The sequence below is a fragment of the Caloenas nicobarica genome, chromosome Z (genome assembly GCF_036013445.1).
Source record: "Caloenas nicobarica isolate bCalNic1 chromosome Z, bCalNic1.hap1, whole genome shotgun sequence".
NCBI classification, from domain to species: domain Eukaryota; kingdom Metazoa; phylum Chordata; class Aves; order Columbiformes; family Columbidae; genus Caloenas; species Caloenas nicobarica.
This window is the reverse complement of record NC_088284.1, coordinates 12094210-12108759: the sequence shown is the minus strand read 5'-3', so window position 1 is coordinate 12108759 and position 14550 is coordinate 12094210. Positions and strand designations below refer to the sequence as shown.

The 14550-nt window shown below is 32.7% G+C and overlaps 1 protein-coding gene across 3 annotated transcripts in view; it reads right to left on the bottom strand.

Annotated features, from left to right (window-relative positions):
- Positions 1-14550, bottom strand: part of RFX3 (regulatory factor X3) — a 112522-nt gene that overhangs the window by 11685 nt on the left and 86287 nt on the right. For 2 of the 3 annotated variants that reach the window (XM_065655889.1, XM_065655887.1), the window contains exons 5-11: positions 14015-14089; positions 9019-9200; positions 8353-8472; positions 3424-3545; positions 2069-2181; positions 1150-1265; positions 511-665 (exon numbers count right to left, since the gene is read on the bottom strand). In XM_065655889.1, coding sequence (XP_065511961.1) covers positions 511-665; positions 1150-1265; positions 2069-2181; positions 3424-3545; positions 8353-8472; positions 9019-9200; positions 14015-14089 — 883 coding nt within the window. The remainder of the gene's footprint in view (positions 1-510; positions 666-1149; positions 1266-2068; positions 2182-3423; positions 3546-8352; positions 8473-9018; positions 9201-14014; positions 14090-14550) is intronic. The other variant, XM_065655888.1, reaches the window with a different exon arrangement.

Sequence of the window (14550 nt, the reverse complement as noted above, 5' to 3'; positions counted from 1 at the left end):
CAGCCTCTGATAAGGAACGAAAGACTAACTGTTCAAAAATGAAATCACAAAGGTGATATGCATTTTTTTCAGACTGATCAAAGATTAATATGTAATGTTTAAACTAAAAACTACCAAATTTACTGGAAAGACTGACTGATTCTAGTGCATGGTCAGGGCCATGGAACTTAGATGTCTTAAGTCTGTCAGGTAGTGTAGAGCCAGGATAAAAGGAAAACATTTTTATCTGAAAATATAACACACAGATGAAGAAGTACCTTTAACATGAAACTGTCCCTTGAAAACCAGATTTTCCAACTGCGCTAAAATCCTCAGTTACTTTTAAGATACAAAGCATACATCAACTCTCAGCACAACTACCTACACAATAAAATTAAAGTTAAATGATACACAGCACGTTCCTAACTTACAAACTTATTCCTAAAGCTGCCCTGTGCGGTGCAGGACTACCAACACGATACACATGTATGCACAAAAATCTTTACAAAATGTTTCAGGTATTCAACTTACTAGGAATAGGTCTAAGGACGTCAGGAATGAGAATCTCCACCAAAGCCTGGTACATCACATGGTCACAGTTACACATCCATTTCAGAATAGACTCATTCTTGCACAGAGTAACGAGCTTTGCTTTTGGAAGTCGACTTTCTATTTCACTCAGATTGCTGGTGTGAAAAAACACAGCAAATAAATGATAATGCATTTACAGCAGACAAAAACCTGCAATGAGTGTTAAATGTACTGTTTTATGAGATATCATAGATGTCTCAACTACATGGAACAGAACTTCTTTACATGTTCTGTTACATGGAAATGAATTTACAAAATGCCTCCATATCTCTGCTACCTCTCATAAATTATGCAGAGGTATGAATGACCTTTTCGGCTTAGAAGAACTGGATTGTATACTGGGAAAAGACACTTCACTGTAGTCATCCAAGCAAAGATAAAACGGATGACACAATCCTTTCAAGACTACACTTTGGCATACACCCAGCCTATATAAAAACTCCAGATAACATAAATTTAATTTGAAAAATTGGCAAATGAAAAAAATATTACCTGCAAGTAAAACCAAAATGATTTTTTTTTAAATTTCACACTTCTATCATCATGAGAAGTGACAAACAAAGAGAAACATATACTGACCTTGGTTCAGTAATAGTAGTGCCATCAGGTGGAGCAGAGGGAGAATAGCGCCAGAAAGTTTGCCACAATTTTTCTATCAGGCTGAACTGAAGATTCACAACCACATCCAGTATTGCCTGAGAAAATAAAACAAAAGTGCAGATCATCTTCTACCCAGTTCCCCCCACTCCCAACTGAACTAAATCTATAGCATTTTTCCTTTCATTGTGGAGTGGAGCAAAGGCAACTATACATTTCTCAAGTTATAAACAATATCTGTTTAAATGTGTTTGATATGCATAAATTATCCAGCACTGTAAATCGGTATGCACAGAGACTTGAGTACGGCTAAGTGCATATGCATGGAAGCCTCCAGAAATGTACATGGCCTATGTAAACCTATCAGAGGAATTCACCAAAAGAAAATATTTAATGCTACTGCAAACACAGAGTAAACCTGACATTTTGTTCATTTTCATAATTCAGTATGAGTTTGAAAGCACATTCAAAAATAATTTTAAAAGACATATTATTCAATATCAAATGTTGCTAAAACATCTCAATGTTTCTCTAAAATGTGAAAAAGTTACTGCTTTTAATGTAAGAAAAAGAAACCATAACTTATCCTGATTTACATTTCCTATTGACTAAACCAAAGATCTGTATGTACAATCTGAAGTCTAGTTTCTCTAACATTCTGAAAACATACACAAAACTACATTTCATTCTCAGTGTCTATTATATATTACTTCTTTTCACTGTAAAGGGGACCCTCCAGAAAAACCTTTTTACTAACATTTTTTCCAATGAAATAAGCAAAATATCCTGGAGGAAAGTCACATACCACTAAGATGGCTGCAATGTATTTGGGACTACCATCTTGTATTGACCTTCACTTGAAATCATGAACTTTAAAAAATAAATGTTTTATAAGAAATACCTCACAGTGCTCTCGATAAAGACTCTGCAGTGATTTGATGTCCTCAAAGGTAGTACCATCTGGTAGAGAAGATATTTCAACTTCTCCAAACTCTGGAAGTACTCGAGATGCATCTGTTTCCATGACAACATAATGAAAGAGGGCTATTGTGAACAGTGCAAGTCACAGATTAAGAATAAATTTAAGGATGATGCAATGAAATAAATTCCAAAAAGTCATAATGTTCAAAGAAAAGTTTTTAATACCTGTTGCATGTTAAATTTGTAAACAAATTCAGCCAGTATTTTTTACCAAAACAAAATAAAAAATTATTATTGAAGACATTAAAAAGATGCCATATACATACTATACCTATTTAGAAAAGCAAACACACATATATTCAGAATATTACAGGATGAGGGAAAACACCTATGTCAGTGTATGAAAGACGAATCCTTGAACAGTTTTTTTTTTTTCTTGTTCAACTGAAGAGTTTCTCTGTAGCCAGGTATGATGTGGCTTAGTAGACTCAATATACATTTTTATTTGAAATTTACTAGACTTTCAAGTAGAGCCAATGTGTGCTTTTACTATTTGGCACAAAAGTTTTGAAGATGCAAGCTGATATAAGAGAAAAATGCTGAACTGAAATGTACCTGGAAAGGAAGATTCAAAACATTTCAATGCTACACTTATGTTTGCAATAATTTCAATAACAGCAAAATTAGGCCAAAGGATTTGGTGCTTGAAAATCCCAACCAAATAAGTCTACATCTTCTGCAGTAACACAGTCTTTCTATAATACATAAACAAATAACTGAATCACCATTTCTTTCTATTACTGAGAATATATACTTAGCTGGATCATTCACAAGTTAGACATTTTTAAACATGAACTTTGGGGTACTGGTTGAAACTATTTCGCTCTTTCCACCTATAACACTACAGCTCACTTTCAGATCAGCCTACTGGATGGCTAACCTGCAATGGTAATCCAATGCCACTGTTCCTCTCTTATTAAATAAAATGCATTGTAATGCATATACAGGGAACAACTATCATTTCAGGAATTTCGATATGCGTGTCTAATATAACTTTGCACAGCAACTGCATTGTGATTTATATAATATTAAATACATCACACAAATACAGAATTTTCATATTTTTCTCTTTATACTTACATGATGCATAGTAAATATTCCATAAAGCTTACAATATAGAACATGTAATTTAAGTCTTTTTGTTCTTTTGTAAAAATTTTAAAGAGGGCACGATAACTTTATAAGCAACTACTGTCCTTGTGTGACTTGATATTCACAGTGATAATGAAGTTCATCTTATTTATTTATAGAGCAGTGTACAACCTGCCTTCATACCTAAAAACTGTTGATGATGTTGACTTTGGGCAATTACACTTTGTTCAACAGATGTGCCTGTCTGTTGACCACTTCCTGTGAAGCCATCTGCAACTCCATCCACTTTCTGCATAGGCTTATACCTACAAAAATATCAAGTACAAAATTATCATTTCTGTTCACTTCCTGATAAATAAGATCACATAACCTATGTTCACTGACTTCTGCATCTCAAAATGAAATTTTGTGGAAATGTAACAAAAGAATTTACACATTTTTATTTTGTAAATAACTGAAGAAACCATTACTAAGGGGAGTTACAACATTAAGAATGAATTACAGAATTCATAAAGGTGATATTAATAGCACCACTGCCAATTTCTTGTGGAATTTAGCTTAGGAACAGCATACCATAAGACCAGCTAATTTACACGAAAAGGAATCAAATCTTTGCCTTTCCAAACAGATTGACTTCCCAATAGTTATGTAATTACAAAATAATGTTTCATTACCTTAAGAAAAAACAATACTGTCTGAGGATAGGAAAGACTGCTGCAATCCAACAAACTCTAATAAGCATAGAAGGCCTGAGAAAGCTGCCTGAAAATCTAAGCTCTTCACTAGTCAATTCTCAGAGCCTTTTATAGAGGACAGAAATCACACAATTTTACAAATGGGAATGCTGGTTTGGATGGTCAAGTGTTGTCTTGACAGGTTGAAGCTCACACCTGTCACTTCCAACACAACTGAGAATTTACTCTGTGCCGGGTCTTAATGGTAATATCTTGGGAGACTTTGCACTTTAGAAAAAGAATTGTAGCCACTGGCAGAGAAAATAAGAGAAAACTCAAAGCTCAATGAAGTGTGTTTCAACGATACTCAAACTGGTATTGTTGTGCAAACTGCAAAACTCCATGCTAACTTCAGAAATGTGACAAGTCATTTCAGTTCTGGTGTATTACTTTGAGAAGCAGTGTAAGCGGTTCAGAACATTCTTCCCCCCATCCCCAGTAAACACAAACCAGCTTTGTCTCATGTAATTATTGAGGTTTCAGTTGAAAAGAAAGTTCCCATGAAAAACATCCCCTCAATATTCTGGGCATTCCAGCCATGAATCTAAATATACAATAATAAAAGACAGTCAGAAAATATACTTTTCAACAGAAAGACTCCTGTCCTAAATAACAAATAGTTTTATAACTTTAATTTCAGTGTTTGGGGAAAAAAGAAGACACCTATGCCTATCCTATCTCTAGCACATTTGCATCAAGTTTCACTTTCTGTAATGGTCCAGTGTAAAATTCTATGCCCATTTAAGTCAATAGTGAAACTCTAATCAACTTTAATAAAGAATAAAATTTCATATCTGGTATCATGGTAGCACTGAACTCTCCTGGATGCACTTGTTATTACTTCATAAATCTACCTGCAATCCAGGCAGTTCATCTGGGAAGAGTTCTTAACTTCTCTCTCATTATACATTGTAATTAAAAATACCAGGCAAAAGATCAACTCCTAGAAATATTCGTAAATCTAAACCCATACTTTCTGCAAAGTGTATTACCTTACTGACTCTTCAGCTCCTGAAAGAGGATTCAAAATAATTTGAATACATAAAGCAACAGTACTGTAAGAGTTTTTCAGTTATGCAAAAAATCTTTTAATTAAAGTATAAAAGCCAACTTAATCCTTTGGTGCTAGGAATCATGATTATCCACCTACTTACTCCACTGTGCTTTATACAAAATACACTGGGCAAAATTCTTAGTTCTGGCACTGTAACAGGTAACTCATCACCAGAGTTAGCTAGTTTCAACAGTATTAGAAAATCACTTGCAAAATGAAACCAAAAAACAAAGAAAGAAAAGAAAAAAATATTTTTCAGGAGCTTCAGAAGAAGCACTAGCAGACAGTGGTTAACAATTTTAGGTATGCTGTCTTCTATGCAGAAGTAGAGCTTTGGCAGTTTAGACATCGAACAGCTCTCTATAACTCTTTAATTGAATTTGAGCCACTTTTGGTGCATGGAAAAAATAGTTACAATTTCCTAATTGGTAAGAGTTAAATTTTCTAAAATTCTCTAGATTTTAGAATATATAGGTTAGCACAAACACAGTAAAAGGTTGTGAAGCCTTAAGTTAACAACAGACATTTCTCAATTTGTACAAATCTATGAAAGTAAAACAAACAAACAAAACGAAACAAAAACAGACAACAACAACAACAAAGCCCCCAAACCAAAAACCCAACCAACCAACCAAAGAACAACCCAAAAGCAAACAAAACCACCAAAACACTGAACCACTGAAATCACAACACGGAATTGGGTAATTCAGAAATAGCACTGAATAATACGCTGGTCTCACTTTGCAGTTAATTTAGAATACAACTTCACTGACTTCTATAGTCCAACTGTGAAATATGTTCTTTAAGAGAAACAGGAAGTTTCTCACTGCAGAACAGATTAATAACTTCCTGACTAAAATTCATGTGCAACAAACAATCCATATTGATTAATAAGATAAAGCGGGAAGGGGAATTATAATAAAATGCCTGCTTGCTTTGAAATGCACATATGAAATCGTTAGAAACTGCTACTATTTGGATTTTACTCTAAGTCTCAGAATTTAGTATTTTTCTGAAAGATCAAACTCATGCTATTACGCAACTTATAATATATTCCCTTTTTCTTAAAAATTAAAGTTTCTATTCTTCTGGTTGGCTAGAAAAAAAACTATAGAAGTCCTTGAAAGAAACTGACTCCAAGCTATTCACTCTAAGGATTCACTTCAATTTTATTTTTACTTTATATTGTGATTTACCACTAGGAGTTCACTGACATCCATGAGAAGTGAGTTAATGTACCAAACTACATAACAGAATGGTGAACTTATGAATAACAACGTGTAAAGTATGTCAAAGCATTTTACTACTACGTGCAAATAAAATGTTGCGATTGGTGTTCCTAGGGGAAAAAAATCAGCTTTTAAAATTAGCAAAAGGCAAGAGTTGATTCAAACAGCTTGCAACACCACAGGCAATACATACTAAAGCTGTTAACTATAGGAAAATTGAAGAATATCACATGCTTAAAAAAATTGTTGAGGATACAAAACCTGTAAGTAACAAAGAAATACCTGAGAAGCATTTGCACGCTATCAGAAAGTTTTTGTGTGTAGATCAAATGTTTGAAAAAAATAAAAATACTTCCAAGTATACTGTTGTGCATACATCATAAAGCCTCAAAAATAATGTGGAGGCTATATTTCAATAAAAGCACGGATACCTGAAATCAAATAACGTACAACTGTAAAGAAATCTAAGGAATGTAAATTTCATGTGTGTGCTTTTAAAACATCTCCCCTTGGTCCAATAAGCACTGCTGAGATACAACTAATCTGGAAGGCTAAGCAGAACTTCCTAGTTTAAGCCACAATCACCTCAGCATCATAACCATACTATACACAAAATATCTGTGCTAGTTGAAGAAAAAGAGCATGACTTTTTCTGAACTACTCCATTAGGAAGTTGTTCAGTAGTTTATCATATAAGTTCAATTATTATCATTTTAGGATATTATGTCTTAACAAACTTGTAGCCCAGTTTTACAGATGTCAGTATTTGTTGGAGTATGATACCTTGCTCTCTATCTTCAAAAATAATACCACTATAATATGCCTAGCTTATTTGTCATACATAGACCCAAACCCCTTTTAAAAAGATCTGTATCTACTTGACGCTTTGGACTCACAGTGGCTTGGTTTAAAGGTCATGTTTCACTGAACAGTATATGCAGGAAACATGAGAATACAGAAGAGAGAACAGTAGAAAAATACATATTATTTTCTACATAAAATTAATATGTAAACATCTATAGGAAGTAGTGATTAACAATTTCTGGTTTGAACAACAATATATGTGTTAGCTGTATGCTATAGTGTACAGTAGGTAACAATTTAGTTATTAATTTCTTTTAAAAAAGCTGAACGTTCAGCTCCCATAAATGAAGCAAAAAGTTATAATCATTGTGTGCAAGAATTGAAATACATATTTGAAGTCATCTTGGAAAGCTGGAGGTTTACTTCTGGAAATACAATTTAAAACATACATTGTTATAAATGCCCTAAAGACAAGCATATCTCAATTTCACTTAAAATTACTGAAGCAAAATATACAGACATTTTTATTTCAAGAATGTGGAATAAAGCTTGACATTGTAGGACCAAATACTACCCTAAAATTAAAAAGTAAGGCTACAAATAGGGAAGAATAGATGAAAGCTCATGATTGTCACATGCTAGAGAGTGTCTGTAATGAAGTAAACAGGCTAGATCATGGAATAATTTTTTATATATATATATATTTTTTTTTTTTTTATTTTTATTTTTTTTTAATGACTATTATAATTAGCATGTTACGATGAGACAAAAATGTTCTGGAATCATCACACTTGACTTTAAAAGTGCTTGTGTCTGTTAGAAAATTTTGCAGTTTTCCGGTTTAGATAAGTATGAATAAATAAGTTAAAGTAATAGTGGCTCATGAGTTTCAATGAAAATTTCCTATGTTTTGTTGGAACATCATACACTTTCTTATAAGCAGCTTGTGAGTAGAATGTAATGGAAAAAAACAGCAAAAATTGAAATTCACGCTCTTGCTACTTTTCTTCAGCTTTTGGAATTAGAACTCAAGATAGTTAAGAAGAGTCTGTTCATCCCATATCTCAATTATTATTACTTTTTGCAAATTATGACAAATTCTAGGCAACTACTCTTTCATGTTGACCTAACTTCAGTGACATTAACTGGATATCTAAGCAAAATTTTATTTTTTCACAACAGAGAAGCTGAACAGAAGTTGCATCAGAATTTCAGATTTTCCATGTAAAGAAAATTAAGTCTTTATGAACTAGAAATATTAATGAGTAGTCATGTTCATTTCACACTTTACCTCTGTTTCTGCTGCATGGGTTGTTGTCTCATAGCCATATATTGCATGTCCTCTTGTAGTCGATTAAGAGGAGAGTCTGGCTTGACACGAATCCCATAGTAATGATATTTGGAGTTCCCCCTTTATGAAATAACAAGAATCAAAAGAACAGTCACACTAGTTTTATGCTACTACATTACATTTACTTTATAATTTCTGTTGACTGGAAAATAAACCCACAAATCAGGCCTGACTCTCCTACCTGTTTTACATGGGTGTCATTTTACCACTTCGGGAAATTAATTCACTCTCTTAAACAAATATTATCCAGAATTTTAACTTCTAATCCACTTGAATAAGAAAAGTGAAAGTAAATACGACTTATCTAGCCATGGAGAAACACAATTCTTAGTAATTTCCAAACAACAAGCCACATTTGTGTTGATCAAAATCTCCAGTGTATTTGTCAAAATGTAAACAACGTAAATAGTCAAAACCAGGAGAAGTAAAAGTATAATAACATCTGGAAAAGCAAAAAACTGTTCAACATTAACAGACAAAACTGACAGAAAACCACTGTAATATTTAAATACAGGTTTTACTGATTTTTTTACTAGCACACAAATTTCTTACTCATAACTATTACTTATATTTTCTATTATAGTTCAGGATTTCTTTAACACAAACCTAGTTCCAAGCCTTCTGGTCCGTAATCCCATGAAGATTGACCGTATGAGTTTTCCAAAGGAGGCAGCATTGACTGGATCCAACTTGTGCTCCTGACAATGTCGCAGGTAATGGTTGTAAAGGGTACTTCTTGGAAGGCTCACTCCTTCTGCAGTTTCATAGTTGTCTAAAAGCCACTGAAGCTATATCACACACAAAACAACAACAAAATCATTATTACTTTATTAAAAATATTTTAGCCATACAGCATTAACTCATGACAGCTCTGAAACCATTCTTCAGGTCTGTTAAACAATGACTTTCTTCTTCAGACATTCCTTAAATGCTAGCTATACCATAGTGCTTTAGGGTCTTCAGAATTACCAGGAAATAGCAGAACTCATTGCACTTGTGACCTCAGATAAGTGTCCACTTCTCAAAATATTTTTGATTCAGTACCACACACCAATTCTTGATAAAGATATCTATGCTTTGGAGACAAACTGTTAGTACTGCAAAGAAATAAAGTAATTGTGAGTGTAATTTAAATCAGTTGCAGAAAACAAACTACTTGGACTAACAATAATTAGTTAACGTATTTGTAAACCTGGAATATTTTACTGTTTTTCTTTGCCTGATGTTAAAAAAACGTTACGACACTTAACCGAACAGAATATTTTATACTTTCAAATACACACACACAAAAAGCTATTGCATGTTAGTCAAAGAGCAACCTAGATAACATTGAAAATAACTGGTACATTTATAAGCATTAGGTGTACAATCCTGTTCTGTTGTAGCCTGTTTGCCTTTGACTTCCAGGAGGAAGAGACTCTTGAAAAAATATTAACCTCTTCATGTAATTGTGGTAGTTAATTCTAGACACATGCAAGAAAAGACATTTATGTAACATTATTGGACTTCCCAAGTAGTGCACACTCATGAAACAACTCCAGCTGTCACTAATATACAAAAAATACAAAGGACAGTTTAATATACTAGCTTTAACATTACAGGGGAATGACAAAATAGATTAAAAATAATATAGGCTGACGACACATTTCAGTTCCACTGTTCTGGATATGCTACTATTTTCCTTGTCTTTCCTCAGTACTTGCCATGGTTTCAGTTCCTTCAAATTTTCCTTTAGATATAGCTTGAATGATTCACAAATTTCAGCTTCTGTTTAAATTTTATTTCCCTGTTTTCATAAGTATTTCTACCAAAATATTAGTGTGAATACTGAAGCTTGCTAAGATTAGAGATCTTACCAAAACTCTGGATTTAATTCAATTATCCATTGAAAATGCAAACCGAGGACGTTGCCTCTTCAAGACTTGCTACAAACTTTGCTGAGCTAGATATTCACAGAAATGCACAATAATTTTCAATTTCGTTCGGCAAAGCAGTAACTAGTATAACTAAAACACAAATAATTAAGTGACAATAAAAGATATACATGGCCTATGTGTTAATTCCTTTGCAGAATTATTTTGTGTTAGAGCAGTGCACAAGTTGTCTTCCATCCATGTTCAGTGTAACTTATGCAGAGAACATGAATATTTCTGTGTGCAACAGTCATGAAATGTTTCAGTCTGGACCTTTCCTTTATTACTAAACTGTTACGTACTAAAGTACAGATGATAAGAAGTATACTGAATTTATAGCTATGTTTTAGTCACAGTGAGAAATTCACCAATGCAAACTCAAAAAACTTTACTACGATTTTTAGTCTAGACCCTTCAAACCCCATTTCTATATTTGGTTGTTGCTAAAAATATGCCCATAACTTTTCCATGGTTCTTAAACATAAGCTCTAGAAAGTCACACAGGTATAAGACACATAATATTTAGCTCATTCTGCAGGTAACTTTTCATTTCAAATAATCAAAATGAAAAAGTACAGTTCATCCTCTATATATCGTTTATCATATCATTATTTTAAAAGCCTTAACGGTCACAACTGCTTTCAAATTGAGTATCTGCCATTTTGAAATAAAGCTGAAGAAAAAGCATAATTGTACACATTAAATTTTATCTGAATGTAATAAACTTATTTCACTAATGACTTGACATAAGCCTGTCTGGGCTTAGAAACAAAAGTAATTCTATCTTTCAACTGTTGCATTATATGTATATTTAAAGTCTATTATTACATCTATATTTACATTATACCTATTTATATAACATTTGTCATATATTGTTAAATCTCTAATTTAATCAGAACAGATATGGAATGTGAAGTATTTCTGTTTTCCCTTAAGGGAAAAGCTTTGTCAATCCCAAAATACTAACGAACAAAAAAATAATTACTTTCCAATTAAGTTCTGTGTGTAGCATTAAAGACATTTTCCTCCAGATGGTTTCTAACCTATTATGAATCACTTTAAGTGCACTTCATTAATGATATGAATTTCTAACAGATGTTACTTCAAACATAACTTCCAAAAAACCCCACCAAACCCAAAACAACAAAACCAACCAACAAACCAAACAAACAAAAAACCCCCCTACAAAATAAAACAAATCAAAAGATAAGTGGAATATAATAATTTGGCCCTGGGTGGAGTTACCTACTAGCAAAGGCTTTAAGTAATTACTTGCTAGATTATAGCCTGAAAGAAAAAGTGCAGTTAATACATGATTTTAAAAGGAAAATTATCTCCAAACATTAGAAAACTATTGTAAACAACTTAATCCCCCCTATTTTTCTACCAAGATGAAATATAATTCTAAAACTGAGTTGTTCAGGTTTGAATCCTGGCTTTGTCGTTTGTAGTATTGACCATACTGTATGGGTAAGATGGGTAAAGGTATGAAATATTTACAGAGTTGGACGTGTTAAACTGACTATGACTGCAATTAAGCTGCAATGTTTATAAAACATTCAACTATCAATTAACTAAACAAGTCAATCTCATGCAGAAATAAATCAGGAAATAACAGAAAACAGCAGAGAAATGACAAACTCCTTAAAATGAGCACAGATGAATTTAGGTAAAGAAAAAATTTTAAAAACCTCATGGAAGTATCAAAGGGGAAAATCACAGTCTCCAAACTAGTATTTTCCCACTAATTAATGTAACATCTGTAAAGTGAAAGTTAATTAAATACATAATTTAGAATTCTATTTTAAAACCTATTAAACCAAATTATTTAAATAAATGCTACACCATTAGAAGTCAAAATCAAGAACTGATTAAGACCAAACTTGAACTTTCTCCATACTCTCCTTACTTGAGTTCAAAGACAATAAGCATTGCTCTAAAAACAGGTAAAACATTCATTCAGTTTGAGCTGGATTAAGTTCTTCCAAAATGACCAAGGCTAGGAAAGACTGATTGCCACAAAAATACGTGATTTTTTTTTTCTTTGCACAGAGTTAAAGATACCAGAAAAATTTTGAAAAAGCCTTCACAGTCAAGAAATAAATATCACGACAAGACTTAGCAGTTGGATGTGAATCTCATTATTAGGACAAATTGTGAGTAGTACATAGGACCAGGAATGAGTGGAACATAGTTTACTGGGGCACAGCAGCTTATCTTGTAATTTTTCTTGTTTTTTTACCAAGATTCTACACTTTAAAATGAGATTAAATGCAAACTTATAAATAGTTCAAGTGTTCCAATTCTTAACATAGATTTCTGACACTTTATAAAAAAAAGTTACGGTGCCTTTAATAAATGACATTTAAATGATAGTTTTGATATTATCTAATACTATCTATTATTATTTAAATAATAATTTTGAGACTGTCTTATATTCAAAACAATTATTTTGTAAACATCCAAGGTGGAATCTTAAAGTCCTTCTGTAAAAATTTTGTATAATTTCTTGTAATACGATTTTCCTCTTTCAATATTGGCATTTTCCAAATGAGAGAAAAAAGTTTGCTTAAAATTTCCACAAAATAATTCTAGTTTTGCCTTTGACATAATCAGACCCATGCAGAAAAAATCCAAACGCCAAACCCAAACCTGCTAAAACATACATTTTAAATTTGATTTCTGAGGGACAGCTTCTACTGCCATATTCTTACATTAGGATCACAAACCAAACTTAAATTTCTTCTCTAAAACAATAAATGAATTTTAATTAATATAATAAGGCTGAGAAGGTAAAAAGAAGAAAGATGAATACAAACTAATCAACATGGCAAAAATACAAAATACAAAGCCACAAATATAAACAGAGCAAAAAACAAAACAACAACCAACCAAACATTTCAAGAAAGGCTAGTAATCTAGTAACTTACAAAGCAATATTACTATTTATATAATAAGTTTAAAATTAACTTTGGGCCTTTTTCCTTTAAAGTCACATATGATGGGTTTATCAATACATTTGGAGATCAAGTTTTTACCCAAATATCTTTTAGCTTCACATATGGAAAGTTCTTAATTGTAAGATTTGCAGAGTGAGAACAAAGGAAAAGGCAGCTGCGTAAGACATATTTGTGTACGTCAAGTTAAGAGATTGCTTTCATTTTTTTTCCAGGTCATCAGAAGGATCTTTAGGATTCTTAAGCAATTTCATAATAAACATAATAAAATTCATTTATTCAGAATAAATGAAGAAACACCAAAAAATAATCTAAATATATTACTTAGGCATGCTGTTTATTTCTTCTCTTCCTCTTCACATGCCCCAAAATTAATATGGAGTACATTGACTTTGCTTTGTAGACAATATTTAAAATGTCACAAGCCAGATAATTAAGAATTGTTTGAACTTTATCTTGAAATTTACACTGCAATCCGCAGAACAGTCAAATGTGTTAACTTTACTCTTAACACAGGTGTAGAGCATTGGAAACAAGTAACACTCTGCAATATACCATAAAGACATTTCATCTGACAAAATTAAGCCATGGGAGATGTAGTAGAAGGTTACAAGCAACTAAGATGAGAAGAATAAGAGCAAAAAGTAGTAAAAAAATACAATAAACATTTAGAGGCAGGCTAAGCATGCAGAACAAGCAAGAGAGAGTGTATGTGAAGAAGAGACAACTTACATGGCTGTTGAGAAGAGAGCTTCTGTGAGTGGACAGACCATCAGACTTTTGCAGTGTCTCAATCGCCATTTCAATCTGATAATAGATGTCATTAAAAAAAGGACTCAAGACGAGATAGTAAAAAAGCCTGATCAGAGAAGTTTTGACAGGTTGCTTATAGATCAATAGAAATGCCTGCTTTATTCCTGGCTACAGTATATGTTCTACTAAAAGGCCTCATTCCAGAGTCTCAGTGGACACAAACCTCCCCGATGAGCGCAGAAAGGCATTTTGCTTGCATATGTTCTGCCAGATCACAGTCTCAAAGTCTGTTTTACCTTCCAACCTGCTCAGGAAACTAAATAAGTAGATTAACTGATGAGCTGCACTGTAACAAAAATAACCCTGATTCAACAAAAATATCGTTAATAAAATAGAAAAATAAATACATCCCTAAAGAGAATTTTAAGAAAAGCCTCTGTATGTTTTCCCTCCAACTATATCATAAAGAGACGTGCACAGATTGCAATAAGAATTGACTTAGAAACAAAACTTCA